This window comes from Telopea speciosissima, chromosome 1, assembly GCF_018873765.1.
Source record: "Telopea speciosissima isolate NSW1024214 ecotype Mountain lineage chromosome 1, Tspe_v1, whole genome shotgun sequence".
Classification (NCBI taxonomy): domain Eukaryota; kingdom Viridiplantae; phylum Streptophyta; class Magnoliopsida; order Proteales; family Proteaceae; genus Telopea; species Telopea speciosissima.
Window position 1 is genome coordinate 19715572 of NC_057916.1, and position 19054 is coordinate 19734625.

At 38.1% G+C, this 19054-nt stretch overlaps 2 protein-coding genes across 4 annotated transcripts; one reads left to right on the top strand and one right to left on the bottom strand.

The window, feature by feature from the left end:
• The first annotated feature begins 1433 nt into the window (after window positions 1–1433).
• Window positions 1434–12082, top strand: LOC122649067 (transcription factor IIIB 90 kDa subunit-like). Of its 3 annotated transcripts, none has more exons than XM_043842427.1 (8): window positions 1434–1642; window positions 2350–2419; window positions 2549–2670; window positions 3252–3332; window positions 5929–6066; window positions 9858–9947; window positions 10161–10214; window positions 11674–12082. In XM_043842427.1, the coding sequence occupies exons 2-8, from the start codon at window positions 2410–2412 to the stop codon at window positions 11905–11907; spliced, it is 729 nt and encodes a 242-aa protein (XP_043698362.1). In that variant the 5' UTR covers window positions 1434–1642; window positions 2350–2409; the 3' UTR covers window positions 11908–12082. The 3 variants fall into 3 exon arrangements, with proteins under 3 accessions (XP_043698362.1, XP_043698361.1, XP_043698363.1); XM_043842426.1 differs by lacking the exon at window positions 1434–1642 and adding an exon at window positions 1797–1977; XM_043842428.1 differs by lacking the exon at window positions 1434–1642 and adding an exon at window positions 1797–1977 and having other exon boundaries at window positions 5992–6066.
• A 3761-nt stretch (window positions 12083–15843) lies between these two features.
• On the bottom strand, window positions 15844–16514 carry LOC122649069. Its single transcript, XM_043842429.1, has 3 exons — window positions 16392–16514; window positions 16204–16259; window positions 15844–16091 (listed from the first exon to the last, which is right to left on the bottom strand). The coding sequence occupies exons 1-3, from the start codon at window positions 16477–16479 to the stop codon at window positions 15948–15950; spliced, it is 288 nt and encodes a 95-aa protein (XP_043698364.1). The 5' UTR covers window positions 16480–16514; the 3' UTR covers window positions 15844–15947.
• Window positions 16515–19054: the final 2540 nt, after the last annotated feature.

The window sequence follows — 19054 nt, forward strand, 5'->3', positions numbered from 1 at the left end:
TTAAGGTAATTGTTATACCCAAAATATAACCACCCAATAGGATCGCACCACGTCATCGGGGGATGACGACCTGAGATCTGGTAGATCATACCCGAGATCCAAATCCATAAAGAGAAAACCAAATACGGCCTCAAGAGTAGGGATGTAAATGAATAGCCGAAATCCGTTTCTGTATCCGTGTTCGTATCCATTTAGCACTATCCGAATCCGTCCGAAAGCTAAACGGATATGGATACGGATAAGCTATAGCTATCCGAAAGCTATATTTACATGTAAACGTATAAAATATCTGATCCGTATTCGTGTCCGTATCCGTTTAGCACTATCTGAATCCGTTCGCAAGCTAATCGGATGTGGATGCAGATATAGCACTATCCGACCCAAATCCGATCTGTTTACATCCCTGCTTAGGAGCCACACAATCATCCATTCCCATATGGAAACTACTAAAGAAGAAGTTGGAAGAAAATAAAGAAAGGATCTCGCTCTTAAAGAGATCTCTCTCAGAAATATTATCACAAAGAACATAAACTACCATACTGAGACTCGCGCAAAAACCGCATACTCCCTGGCTAAACGCTATATATACTCAGGTATAACTCCTTACAAATCATCTTCACTATTCTTAATTATTGTTCAGAGATATCTGATTTAGGCATTGGACAATCCCCTGCTGGTGAAAATCGGCTCTCTGGTGACCATCTTGTTCTCTTATGCAAGTCCGAGCTCTGGAGGATCCTTGGTGGAGATTTCTCGGCGCAACAGTAATTATTTGGCAATTATTTGGCAATGTAAGGGCTGGCTTTGATGCTGATTAGGTTTTCAATTAAGCTGGATATCTAGTTACTCAAGTCACTCACCATAAGCCAATCACGTAGGTTTAGAAAAGTTTCTTAAATTTCATGCATTGTACCTTCAATTAACTCCAAGATGCCCATCATGTGTTTGAGTTTTAGTTCACGAGATATCGGCCTTGAGGAGTTCAACAACGAATGTGGTGTTAAGCATGTCGGGAATGACGGAATTGCTTTGTGAACACAAGGGTCGTGGCCCGTGGGCATGCTCATTTTGCTAATGGACTTTGCAAGCTTTGCTATAAAAATGTACTTCCACTGCACCTTCATATTTACATGGTAATGTTTGTCCTGAGTTCTCAGTTTGTGCTTTTCGTCTAACGCTTCTATTTATCAGTGTAGTTTGTTGAGCGTTCTGGAGGACTTCAAGGGGGGTTCAGAACCACCAGCTTTTCAGCGTGGTGAAAGGGAAAGAATGGCCAAAGCTTCTGCCGACGGTGACAAAGAATCAAGTCATGGTTCTATACCGTGCCATAGGGACAACAAACACAAGCAGGTAATTATTCTCATTGATCAGACTATACTCAAAAACATCTGAGTTGCTCCTTAAGGGTATTTTTCTTTTCAAAAAACAAGTCACATTGGGTTTCCGTCCTGTAATCCATATTTACCTTCAAATTACCCTTCGGCGTTCACTTTGATCATCACTGAAAACACTGGATTCAGGAGGCACTGCTGCATCCGACCCACAAAATGCATCAGAATCTAGCCCTAAGGGCTCTGTTCACAGAGTCATCTAGTTAAATAGCCATCACCACAATACCCTGATCCAGGTGTATGAGGAGAAGGTAATGGTGCAACAACTTACGTTCTTGGATGCTTTTGTACTTGATAAAATCATCCTGTACTTCATTGACCAAGGGTGGGATTACCACCTTCAACTGGTTTGCAATAACCGTAGAATATGCCTAATCGAAAATGTTTTTTTTTGGGGGTGAATAAGCCTAATAGAAAATGTTACAAACTGAAATAGGCTGAAACTCACTGATTGGATCTGTGCATTCACCTTTAAGAACCAAATGTGTAAATGGAAGTTTTCTCCTCAGGGAGCTTTCCTTTCCTGAAGAAATTCCCTGCTTCATGCTACACATCATCATGCGTGTACGAGGAGCATGGATAAAATATATATGGGATAAAGTTCTCTGCACTGGGGCGCAGGGTGCGCCCAAACACATGGGAGGGGTGGGCGAAATGACTGGCCTGCCCCCCTGATGACCCAAACTCCGCCCATGACCCTCCCCATGTGTCTGGGCTTAGCCTACGTCCAGATGCACTCCCGGACAGAGAACGTGCACCCATATACTCATTGATTTAAGTTTCTTAGTGATACATGACTGGTAGTGTTACTTACTATTTGGCCAGGGGTGCGACGGTCATTTCACGCACCAGTGTCTGGGAGCTGGGGCAGCGTGGCTTGCACGACCGGGTGGTGTTCTCTTTCCCTTTCTTTTATTTCTTATTGTACTTGTCATTTTCTTATTTGCCATTTTGTCAGTTTGAGAAAGGAGAGGAACCTATAAGAGAAGAAAATCCAGATGTGATCGAAAATGACAGGATGGATTCTGGTGAGTGTGCAAGTATTCAAGTTTAACTCATTTTTTTAAGTAAAGAAATATCTCATGACAATGTTCTAATCTTTCATTGTTTTATAGAACGGATGCTGAAAACTTTTGCGGGAAGATGTCTTGTTTTAGGGGCTGCTGCTGAACATCACTTTCTTGATCAGTATGGTTCTTGTCAATCACATGGAAATGAGAACATGGATAATGTAGTTGGTGATGAATCTGAAAGCTTTTCTGATATTGACGATGTTGAGGTGTGACTATTTGCTGCACATTTTTATATTTATTATTGGTGGAAAAATCCAATCATCAATCCAATCTTTAATATTCACAATGTCCTTGGGATAGTTTTTCAATGTTCAATCCCCTGATTCTCCCATATTTCCTCTTAGTAACTTTTTTATCTGAGGAGTGATTTCATAGCTTACCTGATCAAATCAAATAGTGAACAAAGGTATTCAGGGGTATTTCTGTAAACACACAGCAGCTGTTTAACTAGTAAATATGCTTGATAAATTCTTTTCCATCCATAGGATTGGTTGGTTTAGTGGGAGATGCAATCAATTTATTTTTGTCTTTCTTTTTCCCTGAAAACATCAACAACATAAGTTAGCTCTGCTAATTAAATTATTCCAAATCCTAGGTGTAGCTTTGCTCAATGAGAAGGTTTCTGACCTAGAAGTTGCATCCATAGATGTCCTTGTGTTTTTATATCCATTTTTTCATTGTCTATGTACTTCCATGCATGTTTTTCATTTTATGTCTCCTCCCCAACCCTTCTGTTTCTGTTCAAATTGGTAGGATTTATACCCTAAAAAAGTTTAATGCTGCGTAGGTTGATGGTTACCTTCACAATAAGGAGGAGAAAAATTATAAAAGGATCATCTGGGAAGAAATGAACAGGGAGTATCTTGAGGTATAAAACTCGTTCTTCTTTTCTTGCCCCCCTCCCCTGTCTGGACAGATAACAAATATTGTATTAAGAAAAGAAGAAATGAATAAATAGTAAATGGATGTATGACTGATAAGAATCTAGTCTTTGACGTAAAGTGAGATTACAATACATATGGGTGGAAGCCCAACAGAATTGCTGTGTTCAACATGGTTTTTAAGGCCTTGCCTAGGTCCTAAGGTCCTTCACAATGTGAAGACTTGCAGTCACCTAATTTTTTTACAACTTGGCCCTCCCTTGGTTGTGAAGGACTCATCTAGATGTTGGTTTGCATGCCAAGGCCTTGCCTAAGCATTGCCTAGTTGCCTTGGCATTGCCTTGGTATAGTATTGTTCTCTCTCATTTTCCTTTTGGTTTTTTTTTTTTTTTAAATTTTAAAATCCTTGTATGGTTGTATGCTTTTATGATGCACCTTATTGCAGCTTAATCATGGTATTTAGAAAGCAGAACACTTCCTTGATCATTTATTGCTGTTTTAATGAATGTTGAATGATCGTTGATTGATTGGTGAATGCTTCATTTCTCTTTTTTTGTTTATACTTTAAATTACCACTAAGTAGATTAAATATTAACATAACTTGGTGAGGATATCAGTAAACTAAAGTACTAACATAATCTGAAAGTACCTAAACTAAACCTGCTTTATGCATGCTTTGACCAATAAGGTGATGCCTTGGGCCCCTGACCATTGCCTTGGCATCTTAAAAGCTGTTGTGTCCAACAACAGTAGTATAATAACTCACCAGAAATCCTGATTCTAAAAAGCCCCCAGCTTAGCGAACTCTTTGGTCAATTAATTCAGTGATTGGGACTTTTTATTGGGAATGAATTCAATTAGGAAGTCAAAGAACAAGTCTTCCTAACTAGATGTGTGAATCTTCATGGACCACCATATCAACTTCAAATAAATCCTATAATATTGGATGAGTAACTTCCATTGCAGTACAGGAAGTCCTTTATCACTACCAGAGGAAATGCGAAAGGGCAATGACAGTATCTTGGTCCATTTTGAAGTGCCTTCCCCTGACAATTAGGATATTCTTCTAAAATTGTGCAATCTTTAATCATGCAAAGAACTACATTCTTTGAAGGCTTAAAGTTACCAAATGAGCATCTTTCGAAATTGAACTTCACCAGACCAGGTTTAGGGGGGGGGGGGGGGTGATCCCAAGAATGATTGATCTGTTTCCAGAATGGATTAGGGGCTTGATGGGATAAACTTCTCCTCTAGATGATATCAGTCAGGAATACTCAAGAATTACAAAGACACAATCCATTATCCCACCCTTTTAAGATACTGCCAGTCAGCTGCTCAACTGGGTTGATCCTGTCTTTGATAACTCTTAAGTTGCTCTTTTCTGACAACTATCAGGAAAAAGGGGAAAATGAGAAAAAAAAAAAGAAACAACCTCTCCTACAATGATAGTGCTCTTCATCGATTCTTGCCTTGGACATATCAGGCATTTGGGTTCTAGTGAACTCTTCTTTTCATTGGATCTAGGACGACAGATGATTCAGCAGATACCCTCACAAAGAATGGATTTGTGAGACTGAGGATATGTCATAGCCTCATGGGCATAGCCCCCATTTGTAAGATAGGGACTATCATATTGTTCTAGTTCATTATGGGGCTATTGGTGTTACTCCTTAGAGGTGTACTGCTATTTTATACGGTTCTTGTTATTGTCTTGGGGACTGTTGGCTGTCTTCCTTTGAGTTGTACTACTGTAATTTTCCACAAAAACAAATTGAACAAGTATTTCACGCAAAGGGCAATTAAGAAATAGATGGTCCATTAATTTGGTTGATTCATCACTGCCTTAAACTGAAAAGGGTATTAAGAAATGGATGGTCCATTAATTTGGTTGATTCATCATTGTCTTACACGTGGCAACATGGGGTAGAAGACACCTCATGTGTGCCTTCTCTGAAGCATGTCACAAGACATTAATCTTTTTGTAGACTTTCCTTACTAAGACACTTGTAGTTCTGTGGAATTTGGATAGACCATAGTCTATAGTAAAGGAAGAGGAATCTATACTATTATTACCAGAGAAAAGTATACCTTGTTGGTTTGTGTTATTCATGCTCTATTCTATCTACCCAATTAGTTTCAACCTTCAACCCGGCCTCATTTACCCATACGGAGATACGTAGCTTTGGAAGTTGGATTAAAATTATACTTTGGCAACTTTATAGCAATTTCAGTTCAACTGTTGAATAAACAAGGATAAATGCCCACAATGATAGGCCATACAGTGAAGATAGGATCTGAAACTTGCCATGTGGCTAATCCAATAAAGTTGGTTCCCATCCGCTGGTCAGTTTGACTAGATGAACAATCCATGTGGCTCAAAGAGGATTGGTGGAGCCTATTAAATATTAGAGTTTGACCTGTATAGTGGGACATGTGTCCTGTTATAGAATGAAATGGTTCTTCTGCAGCATTTGATATAAATTGAATTGTCAATTATTGCTTCCACTTACTCTTTTACTTAAGATTCAGATTTTACTGTCATTTATTTCATCGTAAGCTTCAGGTCAAGGTGTTCTGTACCAGGAACAAGCAGTCAAGGAAGCAGCAGCTGCTGCTGCTAAGGAAGCACAGGAGGCAAATTTACAGAATTGTTCGGGAGACTTGCTCAATGCGCGGGAACTTGCTGCTGCGACTACTGCAGCTGTGGAAAAATCAAGAAAGGTAGTTGATCAGGCTTATGTCTTATCCTTCTATGATTATACTACTGTAGTTTGTATTTCAGTCATAATGAATAATGAAAATTTGTATTAAAATGTTGTCACCTGACAAGAAGTGGACTTTTGATGTTATGAGCATCAGAGTGATATTCTAAACCATTAGTTATCTCCATGAATGGGCTGGTAGTTGTGCAGTTGTGTAGGATATGTATGTCTTTAACTTGAAAAAGTTATCTTTGATAGACATTAGTTGGAAGATTTCATGTGGTGTCTGACAACATGGTTCATTTCGTATTCTGTAATGACGTTTGAATGTATTTAGATTAACTGTCAATTAACTGCACACAACAATAAGCTTTGAGGCATTTATTAGCTTCTATCATAATAAAGCTTCAGGGATTATTGACTTGCATGAGTTGTTGTATGCATTTATATGTAAGCTCTATAGATGATAAAGCAAATTGTTAAGCTTTGACATTTGCAGCTCCAGTAAAGTTTCTCAGGAAGCAGTAAAGTCCCAACCTTTCTATTGTATTTCATATGAATGAAGCAGGAACCTTATTTTGAAAGGTGGGTTGTGCAAATAGGAGAGTACTTTTTCTTACTGGGAGGATAGAGAGGTCAGCATCTGAGGATTATAAGGTTATCCCAGGAAAGAGCTTAATGGAGTAACAGGTTCATGGTTTTGGGTGTGTGCATTAGGGAAAAGGATGGGTAAGAGGAGGTGTTCAAGTATTAAATGGTTGAACTTCAAAGGTTCTTTGGCATGTGGTGATATCAGGTTTGGACTGAAAATCCACACAGGATTAAAAAATAAAATTGACATGTCCATAAAGCTTGTGTGCCAAGTCACCAACAAAGACTGTCACATCATCATTATCATTATTTTTTGCCAAATCTAGATTTAACCAGCTTGTATAAAGGGAAAAAAAAAAGAAATCTAAATTAGCCCGTTGCCAAATCACAGTTTTTTTTGCCATGTGGCCACATTGGTGGTTCATGTGATGGCTGACCCTGCAGCCATTTCATGGATCAAATTTTACAGGCCAGATAAGTTGGGAAGTGGCTCAAAAGTGAGTCAATGTGACAAAATATTACAAAAATGCCACTAGACTATTAATTAGAAATGAAAAAAGGGCATACCCAGTGCACTGACATTCTTGCAATTTCTTGAAACTTCAGACTCACTTTTAACACATTTTCTTCGCTTTATTGAGCTGAAATTTTGACCAATGAGATGGGTGTAGGGTCATTTATCACATGGAAGTACCCATGTGGACCATGTATGGGCTTATTGTAACCAGGCTTGGTGACAATTAGTATGTTGCTTCTGTTGTTGTTATTGCTATTATCCTTTTGCACCCTATCTACTTTGTTTCATAGGTTGGGCAGATTCATTGTTGGGTAACATCCTCCTATAGTTAAGAGGTTCCATGAACATTACATGGATTCTTGAACCCTACCCAGACCCAAGTTATTGCCTTACTGAGTGAGTCGCTCTTGGAAGCTTCTTTGTATTACCTTTTTGTCTTTTCCATCTGTTACTTCTTCCCCCTGCGAAAGATGGCTGACAGCCCTTTAATTTTGCCATTTCAAATGAAGGTAGGTGGGCCAGCTATGAGGCCCATGGAGTGGAAATAGGAAAACTTAAGTAAAAAGAGGGAAAAAAAAAAAATACATACCTGTATCTCTTGTCCAACTTTCTTATTCAATTCTTGCCACAACTCTGTTGAATTATGACTTGAAAATCTATTACTCCTATTTTTATAACTAATTTCTCTTCCTATTTAGCTCCTATATATTTCTCCATGAAAAAAATACTGTAAATAAATAATAAGTTAGAAAACAGATAAATACTTCATCTATCAATGCTCCAAATATTATTGTCTCCTCTTTCTAATATATATATATATATATATATATAGGGGAAGGTATTCATTCAAGGGAGATTCTCCCATCGACTCTGTCAAATAGTGGGGGACAGAGGTATTTATGACATTTTGGATAGGTATTTATGCCAATCTGACTTAATGCCGGTTGGGCACATGCACAGCCATGCATGAAAAGTTTTGCCATATATATTATATATTATATATTATTTTCCCTTTCAAAATTCAATTAAAATTATATTTTTTCCCATATGTTTGCCTTTTCTTGCCCATCTTTGTCTTTATAAGCTTATTGTATTTCAATGAGGTTTCATTTTTATGCATGGGGGAGTTTTCGGTGGGGAAAATTTCAGATATATTCATATCATCCTTGATCACATGATTTCATTAATTGGAAGATTTACTTCCAATTTAAATGTGTCTTTGTTCTCTTTTTTCTTCTGATCACTTCCCCTCATTTTGGCCTTCTTCAGTTCTGACAGAATGTTTTTTTTCTGGGGAGAGAAACAACTCCCATTTTTCTCCTGATCTTTCTGATTGAAAAAATATCTTTTGTTCATATGTGTAAGTATGTAATTCATTATAGTTTCCCTCTTTAAAGAAGACAATCTTTATAGGCTTAGTATGGTGGATGGCTTGATTTGACCACATGAAGGGCCCCATATGGCTGTTAACCCACCCCCCCCCCCCCCTCCCAAAAAAAAAAAGAAAAAAAGAAAAAAAAGAAGAAGAAAAAGGAAAAAAGGAAGGCCCATTATACTAATTGCAACCAATTATGTATTTTTTGTTTCTGTTGTCCAAAAGTTGACATTTTAGGTTGAATTAGGAGTAAGGTGCACTTCACTTTTACAACATGATGAATTTATTTGATTAAAATACATAATCAGTTGGGAAGGCAAGGTATACCACTTATAGTTTTTTGGGTCCCCCTAAGCTATCATGTGGTATTAATGGCATATGCTGGCCAAGCTTGATATAACTTACTATCCGACCAAACCCCACATTTACAGTAGTAGATTTTTGCCCCCCCCACCCCCAAGGAAAAAAAAAAATGTTAACAGATCAGAATTAGAGTATAATGCTTGGATGATCAATGACTGATCCCAAGCTTTGTATTTATAATAATCAATCAAATTTACATGGACAGATTTACCCCTGACATAGCCGACTCTAAGGAATAGAAGGGATAATAAAAGACTAAAAGTCCAGAATACCCCCACGGTATTCTGGCCCATACAATCCAACACTCCCCCTCAAGTTGGTGCATATATGTCACACATGCCCAACTTGACTAAAATAGGATGAAACATTTTGCCACTCAACCCCTTAGTGAACACATCGGCTAACTGATCAACAGACTTCACAAAGGGAACACAGATGAGTCCGGCTTCAAGCTTCTCCTTGATGAAATGTCTGTCGACCTCCTCATGCTTAGTACGATCATGCTCTGATACAATGTTAACAGATCAGAATTAGAGTATAATGCTTGGATGATCAATGAATGATCCCAAGCTTTGTATTTATAATAATCAATCAAAGTTACATGGACAGATTTACCCCTGACATAGCCGACTCTTGTACGTAATAAAAGGAATAATAAAAGACTAAAAAGTCCAGAATAGCCCCCCACAGTATTCTAGCCCAAATAATCCAATAAAAAAAAAATTTCCTTGCTCCGCCCCTCCTGCCAGGATGGTTTGCCTGTATGGCAATTTTTCAACATCTGTGATGATTAAATGAATAATGTTGACATTTTTCCATTGCATAATTCTGGAATTTTTTGATGTATCTTAAATTTCTGTCCGGCTCTACCATCTGTTTGATCTCCCATCGACCTTTTTTTGGGCTTGTTATACTTTATGCTTTCTCACCCTTTAAATCTTTTTGTTTTAATTGCTTCTCGCAGGAAAGGAAACAAAAACGCGCTGCAAATGCCAAGAATGGAACTCCAGCTCAAACTGCTGCTGAAGCCACCTGTGAAATGCTAACTAAGAAGGTATGCTGCAGAAAAGTCAGTTCTAAATGTGATATGGATTTCTTTTATAAAAATGAATTATGGTGAGGAGGGTTGTGGCATCGACATGGTTCATACTCCAATTTTCTGCCAGTTTGCTTTTTCTATTGTTAATAATTTTGAATGCATTCATCTTGTTTCTGCATGTTGAACACTGATAGTCTTTGCTGAGATCAATTTGTTCTTTGGCAGAGGAGGCTAAGTTCAAAAATCAACTATGACGTGCTGGAGAAGTTGTTTGGTGATTCTGTATGTTCATCTTCACCTTATAGTTTTATATTCCCCCCACTTTCATTTCTCTCTCTCTCACATGTTATATATATGCATGCAAGCGTGTGTACATTCATATGTATGTATCTGCCTGCATAAAAACATATATACTTGTTTTGATTAGATTAGCATATACTCTATATTTGTACATGTGAGAACTTGGCCATTTAAATAGCTTTAAAAGATAAAGTAACCCTTGAGAGACTAATGCCACCCCGGTTCATGAAACCTTGCTTTCCAGTCTTTATGGGCCCACATATGAGAATAATTGGTAATTTCACAATTTCCTATGTTAGCTAGCTATATAAAAGTCAATCATTATTATACCAAAATCCTGGTTGGATTCTGGTTCGTCTCAGTCTATGTTTCCAGATCGGGTCATGTTGGCCCAACCACGATAATGCTACTGTATCAGGGACTTCCTGTAACTCTGTTGGCGAGTAATCCCTATCATTGGCCACATCAGCCACCACATAAGGAAAGCTCCTTCCTTCCTTGTAAGGAACAGGGTCATGGTTTAATGTCTGGACAAAAATGGAATAAAATGAAAAGCAGATGACCAGTCAAACCACATATCTGCCATAATGGTATGAAATATTTTTTTTTTCATATAGTAGGTTCTGTGCGGGTAATGTTTGAACTCTGAATTAGACCCTTTTTTTCTTTTCTGCTCCACCTAAGACTATTCTCTTATCAGAGTTTGCACTTTTCTTTTCCACCTCATTGTCATACCTTTTACCCACACTAATTTCAATCCATTTAAATTTCGATGGGAAATTTAAGAAAAAAATGATATGTCCAAGTAGGAAAATGTTGAGCTAAACTTATATCCATAATACACAAAGCAGTGTTGGAATTTTTATCTTTATACACATCATGACACATTTGGACACGTGGGACATCTAGAAAGAGGAAGCGTCCAACAAATTGCCTTCCAGGATGGACCCAACTTGGATATGGTATTGCCCTTGATACTGGATGATCATTATGAAGCTTATTTTGGAGTGTTAAATAATTTGTGCCAGCCTGCAAACTGCGCTATCAGCATTGTAGGGACGCTTAAAATTATATGAATACTGCTTCTGGAATGTAACCTTGGGTTCTAGCAGCCCAAGTGGTTACCTACAGAGTCATTGGCCTGGATTAGGAAGAGGTGTGCCGAGACAGATGGAACTTATTGATGTCATGCATGAAGGCTTCTGTATCATATTCCAAACTAGAAGAAAGGGGGTGGGGGTGGGGGTGGAGTTCTGTAAGCTAGCGACCAGTATATGTATTAGTTTACCAATTGTTTGTTTCATCATCAGTTCTGTTTTACTTCTGCTGGGATTAGGTAGAGATTCTGTATATCACATGCGCATTTGCCTGTTCGGGTTTCTATTATATATTTGGATTATATTTTAATTCTCTCATTTGAGTTAACATGGATCCATGGTAGACGACTCCAGAGATCCCCAAGAATAAATGCTTTGGATCTGATCCAGACAGTGATGCTTATGGGCAAGAAATTGGCAGAAAATCAGGTGAGAAAGAACTTGAATTGGATGTGGTGGGCAACAATGATGTTTCCTGGGAGGATGATTATGAAGATGGGGCTTATGATGATAATTATTATGGAAATGAGGAGGATGGGTATGGTAATGATGATGATTACGGATATGATGATAATTGATGTGGAACCCAACTCCTTTTATGTGTATATCTTCTAGTAAAACAGTTTATTTCAGCTTGCACCCAGGTTTTACTCTACCAGCTGTGATGGAGGTACCATACAAGTTGTACCTTATGACCATCATGTTCCATTGTTCGGTGGCCAGGCCAATAATTCAAGTCCTGAAATTCGGATGAAAGCATGAAATAAAATTGTATTATTGCTTTTCTTTTACTTTCTAGTGATTGACAAAACTCATGCTCAGGATGTTTCAGAATTTGTTGAGAATTCATTTGACAAGTTATTTGATTGCATTGTATTGAAAAAAGTGTTGGGGATTGGTATTATACTCTATTATTGATTCCCTTCATTTATGAATTGTTATTTATCAGATAAAAGTTTCTGAATTTTAGAGAGATTGAGGTATTTTTTCTGTAGATCTGGTGCTAGTAGATTAATGGTATAAAAGTTGTACGAAGTCTGGAACTTGTTGATTGCGAGACATTTTACTCGGCCTCTTCAGATGCTTCGTATGTTCTCTGATTCATTATCTCTCTTAACTATGAATTCATTGACTTGGTATCTTCTACTGGAAGGACTCCATTGAGTGGGAAGATGATTGCTATACTAACTTTAACCTCTTTTCTAACCTGTTGTGCTGATTAATTTACAACAACCCCTGGATGCAACTTTGAGATCATTTTGGAATTCTATTATACCCTAATTTTAGCTATTGAATTCCAGAGTCCTGTTGCCTTGTGTCATGCCCACTCCCCACTTTTATTTATTTATTTTTTGGGGTGGGGGTTGGGGGGGGGGGGGGGGAAACAATCCTGTTGCATGCTATTTTAGCACAATAGGGTAAAGGGGTGCAATGTAGTTGTCTGGGCACAACTGGTCTAAATGAATGGTACTGTCCAACTACATTAAAAATTGGTCAAGTGTTTTCTGGACAACCAAGTCCAGAATGGAATCTCTTGGATGCCGGTCCAGTCGCTGTGTTTTAGTGATATTCCAATCTAATCCCTATTGGAAACCTTCTTTTAGCTTCTGCTCTTCTTCCAATTTAATGCCTAGTGAAGTACAACGCTTCATTATTTGCCATTTGGTAGTACATGGGTTAGTCCATGTGATAGATGACTCCACATACATTTCAATGGTCAAATTTAAGTCCAAAGTAAACAAGGAAAATTGCTAAACTCTTGTTCAATGTTTTAGTAAAATTAACAAAAATATCATCAAATGGAGATGATTAAAAAAAATAAAAACGAAATTATTTGTAATTTTAGTTATTTTCTCTACTTATTTTAAGTTGCAATTGTACCAATGAGATGTTTGCCTGATCCACTATAATCGACTAACCCATATACTGTTATGTGGTAATGAAACATTATATTTCACTAGGCATAATGACGGGAACCTTAAAATTAAAAAGTAAAAATATATAAATAAAAAAAATTAATACTGAAAGTAGAAGGGATTGATGTAACATATGATTACCAAAAACTTGATAAAATCATAAAATAGTGGTGCTATTTGGCCAAACTTGGGTTGGTGGAGTTATTTTTTCATTTGGCACTTAAGTTGGTGCTTCATTTGTTGGACACATGTCTCGCATCACCTTTTATTTTGTTTAATTGATGAGTCTCTCAACCCAATCAGAGTTTGCCATGTGGTGGAGTGGAATTTTGAAAATTAATTAAAAAAGAAATCAAAATTTCAAGAACAAAGTGAGTTACTGATAATAAAAAGGACGTATTCGATGCATGAGACTTCCACCACTATGGGGTTTGCAGAGGGTCATGATGTACACAGCCTTACCCCCGTTTTGCAGAGAGGTTATTTCCCAAGACTCAAACCCATGACCACTTGATCATGGAGCAACCCATATATCTGGCTAAATTAGGGGTCCCATGGATCTCACTGTTGGAATTGCCAAATCAGCCCTTGACATAATGGTGGAAAAACAAACCAGCCAAACTTGTGACATGGACCACCCACAAGACCTTCATTGATTAATATTTTTTTTAGGTGTACCATTAACATCCGACATGATTGCTTTATTAGCATGAAAAAACAAACCAACCTTAAGTGGGATTTTTACGCAACTCTCCCTAAAGTCTAAACCAATGAAGATTAATTTAATAAGGTGAGGTTTTATATGTGATTTAGAAAGATTTATGCATCTTATTCTATTTCTGTTTTTTATTTATTTATTTATTTATTCTTTTTGAAAATTTTATTTCCAATCAGTTCCCATTGGCTAAGTGGTTGGGAAGTAAGGTCAAGTCTAAAGAAATTTTGGCCAATCTTACCTACCCAATAGAATGACAGAGAACCTTATAGAGTCAGTACAGACACCAGTTGAGTAACGGAGAAAATATAAATTTTAGGTAAAGAATATAGGACTTAGTTTCCCTCCACCCACGGTGATCCCATTCAATAAGGGGCGGGAGAGGGCGAGAATGGATATCAGGAGGGTATTTTGGAACATATAAAACCCTAAGATGGTGGGTGAACCGTCTTCTATGGGTAGAAGAAAATTTTGTCCAAGAATATCTTAAAAGAGATTGTTAACGCTGTGTTCATTTGCTCCTCCCAGATCCTCTTATAGCGGGAGCCTTGTTCTTGTTCCCTTGGAAAGATTGCATCCATGGAAGAAAAGAATCCGGAATTACATCAAGAGATATTCTCTTCCTTTATAAGTTACATAAACTGAAACATGAGTTTCCAAACCCTTAGATTTCATACGTTCAAAATAACGTTTAGGCTTATTTAAAGATCTGGAGGACTCCCCAATCCCCAACTATATATTATTCTACAAGAGAATACACTAAGGGAGTTTATCTGAATAGAGAAAAGAGAAGTGAGGTTAATAATGGCTTTGGTACTCAGAAAACCTCCATAAGCAACCATAAGTGAGAGGGTTGGACATGCCCGGTAAACTAGAGTGACATACATCAATCAAAGGATTGGCCGCGGGAGGGCAAATGAGTTTTTTTTTTTTTTTGTCCAAACACAAATATTGAAGAAAGCTTTTTTAAAAGAACTATTGCATTTATCCATCCAAAAAGCAAGGAAAAAGAATGAGTTAATAAAAAACACCACACCTGCTGGTGAGCTAATTAGTTTGTATGATTACAAAGCATTGCATCTATGTGAAGGAAAGGAGTAGGCATAGCGCCAATGTAGGGTACACTAACGGGCAGCACCAATGGGGGTGCTGTTCAAAAGGGAGGAGAAAAGAGAGACCCCTCCCCCCCTCTCACTCTCCTTTTTTTTCGTTTTTTTAGGTCTCTGAGTTCAGCCAATCGGTGCCCATACAATACTAATAATTTGACTTTGTCCAGACAGTCTGGAACACTAGATCGAATTTCCAACTGGGAAGGTTGGAGTCGTCGGAGAAGTTTGCTTACATGACATCAGTTTGACCTAGTTTGACCCATGGCTAGATCGTATTATTTCATTTATTAACCCTAGTCCAGCCTAGTCCAGCCTAGTCCAGTCCAACACGTGGTAGTTCAGACATCTAACGATGTCCGAAAAGAAAGAAAAGCTAAAAGTCAATAAGCTTGGACCGTTGGATGTCCGAGCTGTTTGGTGTCTGCACCTCCAGCTTGAACTGCTGCTCTGTACTTTTTAGGGAATTGGAGAAGATTAAAATCCCTTTCTAAATTAAGCATTTGGGCCGGATTTCAACACGGTCAGAAGTGAATGAATCTTCTTCCACCTTTCCCCAATCCCCAGAATTAGGTTTCGTATCCTCAAGTGCAGACTAAATTCACTGCTAAAATTATCAGCAACGCAGAGTAAACTACAAAACCCACATCCTACTTATTATTTATCTGTAAATAAACCATGTGGGTGTGACGGTTCCAAGTAGGAAGAATAAGAAACCATGGTTATTAATATACAATGAACCCCAAGCACAAAAGGATGAGAGTTTATGTTACAGAGAGAGAGAGAGAGAGAGTAGTCTAACAAGCCAACCCTGAACTAAGCAACTAAGGTTACATCTCTCCTTGCTTATGTAGAGACCCAGATATAAAAAAAATTCTAATTCAACTTCTTCCAGGACTCTTAGGGTCATGGTGATTGTTTGCTCCAGTTCCTGGGTAGTCATCGCTTTCAATAACCATTCTGCCTCTTATTGCCTCATCAAACTCTAATAACTCTTCTCCATAGTTTCTCTCATCCATTAAATCCTGCGTCATATAAACAAAAGCTTACTACAAAACCATCTACATCTGCACTGAAGTAACACACAGAAAGATCGAGAGACGAAAAGAAAAAAAAAGGCCAGGGGGGGAGGAATACCTGCTCCACAAATTCTTGGATTGATGTGTCTTCATTATCTGATTTGAGGTAAGCTGAGAACCATATATAGATCATTCTAGACATTCAGTTATTTGAAGATAGAAAAGAATAAATATCAATAGAACAGAAAGAGACTCTCAGAGGTTGCAACATAATAATAATAATAATAGTAATATATATCATCTTACCAGATTGAGGAATTGATATGGAGGAAAAAGCATAAGAGAAGCCTAGAAAGAGTATGAGAAATCGAAGCAAAGCCCTCTTATGCTCCATGAAAATCAAAGCAAAGCAAAGGATAGCAGATAAAAAAAAAACAAAAAAAAAACAAAGGAGAGATGATATAAACAGTTTGATTGGTTCTGTAATGGGGATGTGATCATGTTATGGCGGTGGCAGCTGGTGATGGGGTTTGTATGTTTTTTTATAGAACCAAAAAGGCCAGGAATCTGAGACAATATAGACAAGAATATAATAATCCTTTAAAAGTCAACTTAGATTTAATAATGTGAGGTGTGAGTGCCCACTCGCCAAACTTTTTCTGCTTTTCTCTTTCTACCCTTTCTTATTTTATCCGTGGTTATAAGTGATCGACAGCTTCAAAGAAAAAAAAAAAAACATACAAAACCTACAAAGAAAAGGACTAATTAAGTGATGTTAAAGCACATGCATACGTACCATTTTGTTTTTTTTTTTGTAGGGTTAAAAAGAGATCCGTTCATTAGAACATCTGTAACTAGGGGTGTAAGCTTAGCCCCAACAGAGTCTAGGCTGGATTTTTCAACCCTGAAGGCGAGTTAGGATTGAAATTTCGGACTGGGCTAGGGTTAAGAGCTTGGATTAAGCCCAGCCCAACCTTGTGTTAGGTTATATTTTACAATTTTTGTTTAGTATCTAATTATCTATTGATTTACTAAAAAAAAGACTAATTATCTATTAAACAAAAGTATTTAAAATTTTAAGGTTGAAATAAGTTTTTTAACCCAAAGAAAAATTTAATAGTTAATTGAGGATAAAACAAATCAATACCCAATCACATAAGACTGGTCAATCAGGGCCAACCAGGCCCTAACAAAAATCAGGGTCAATCAGGGTCAACTTGACCCAATCAAGATTAATCAAGGTTGGGCTGGGCTGAGCCCGACAGGGGATGGGCCTAGGCTGAGATATCTCAGCCCGACCTAGGGCCGAGTTGGGCTTGGGTTGAGCTAAGAGGACTCAAGGTTGGATTTAGGGTTTTAAAAAACCCGGCTTAACCCGACCTTGTTTCACCCCTATGTGTAACATGGTTGTTGAGTTACAAAGATCTAAGAGTCATAGAGTTAGGCCATGTAGCTACACATGTAAGTGACTGGGCCTTTCGGGCTAAAAAATCCTCAACAATGTTGAATTCTCTAGAAATATGAAGCAACTGACATGATATGAAGTAAGGAGAGAGATGCAAAATGTCTGAGATCACATTTAATTTGCACATTGAAGGGTGGGTGGGGGAGGTCTTAAAGAAGAGGAATGAAATCTGCTCCTTGTTGTTGGACTCGATCATAATGTGATCAATGCATTCCAAAATTTATCGACTGTGTAAAGCCAATGCCTCTCCGAGCAGAATGGAGTCAAAGGATGCAAGATATGACATTCTCTAGAACAGATGAGGAACCTCTATAATCACGGATTATTACTCCATTCGTGAAAGACTGGAGGGCTCAAGAGCAGAGAGTTGAGTAGGAGGCTTTTGGGCTTCGTCAGCCATTGCCATTGGTGAATTTTGGGATCCAAAAAGGGCGGGTCAACCTCATATCGGGTTCAAATAGGAATATGGGTTCGTTTATATCGTAATGGGTTGCTTTAATCTCGACCGCACGATCTTTTAAAGCCACTTGTCAACCATTGGACCCTGAACTGCAAGGAACCACAAGATTTAAGAACTGCAGAAGATTTTTATCCCTCCCTTTCTATCATCTTAACATACCCTCCTCCCTTTTTACCTTTGGCGTATCCTCCATTATTTAATGGTTGTTTTGTCCCTCCGCCGCCGGGCCCTTCTGCTCCATTATTTCTTTGATGGCTGTGTTGTTTGGTTAAGGCCTTGCCCTTGGATAGCCTCGTTGGCTTTATATAGAGTTGTTCATTCAACCAAGAAAAAGAAGAAAAAAAATAATTGTTCATTAATTTGAATCAAAACCTGTTTCTTGCTACAAAAGATGGAGACATAAAGACAAACAAATCGTCTAAACCATCTTTTTTTTAACCTTACCTGGAGACGTATGAAATGGGTTTCTTCCTCTTTCTAAGCAGAATAGTATACTTTTGCTTTAGGGACATTTTGTGGTGGGGAATTTGAAATTTTGCTTCAACCACTTTGAAATAAATGAGAAAGCAAAGTCTCGAAAGGAAACCTTATTATCTTTGTCAAAAATGGGTGGTTTTCACAAATCAGTCTTTGGATTTTGAATAATTTAGTTAGCCTGGACCCTGATCCTCTATTGTCGAACTGTCCGGCAGGATCCTATTATCAAGACACAAGGTGGGGAATGATCGCCTTACCCCTGCCCGAACGCCTTACCCGAATGGGGGTAAGGCGGCCATTTACCGCCTTGTTGTGTCTTAGCAGTAGGGTCCTACTGGGCAGCTCGAGAGTAATGGATCCAAAGTGGCTCTTATGGAGTCATTTTCCCCATTAAAAGGAGAGGTCTAGACTCTTGAGTCTTTAATAAGATGGAGGATGTAGTTTCCGTACTATACTTGGGAAATTCTTTGATTGCTTAAACCCAAACCACAAGTTTCAGTTTTACAACCCCCATATATAACTGGGATCTTTATCACCTCCAGTTTGCTGACCGGCCCAGTCCTCCAG

Bases quoted from the DNA above. Each gene is read 5' to 3' on its own strand.
- LOC122649067 (XM_043842427.1), top strand. The intron at 3,333-5,928 runs GTATAAAACTCG...GTTCTGTACCAG, and splicing joins TGAACAGGGAGTATCTTGAG to GAACAAGCAGTCAAGGAAGC. The intron at 9,948-10,160 runs GTATGCTGCAGA...CTTTGGCAGAGG, and splicing joins GTGAAATGCTAACTAAGAAG to AGGCTAAGTTCAAAAATCAA.
- LOC122649069 (XM_043842429.1), bottom strand. From the start codon at position 16,479: ATGGAGCATAAGAGGGCTTTGCTTCGATTTCTCATACTCTTTCTAGGC. The intron at 16,260-16,391 runs GTAAGATGATAT...ATATATGGTTCT, and splicing joins CATATCAATTCCTCAATCTG to CAGCTTACCTCAAATCAGAT. The intron at 16,092-16,203 runs GTATTCCTCCCC...TATATGACGCAG, and splicing joins TCCAAGAATTTGTGGAGCAG to GATTTAATGGATGAGAGAAA.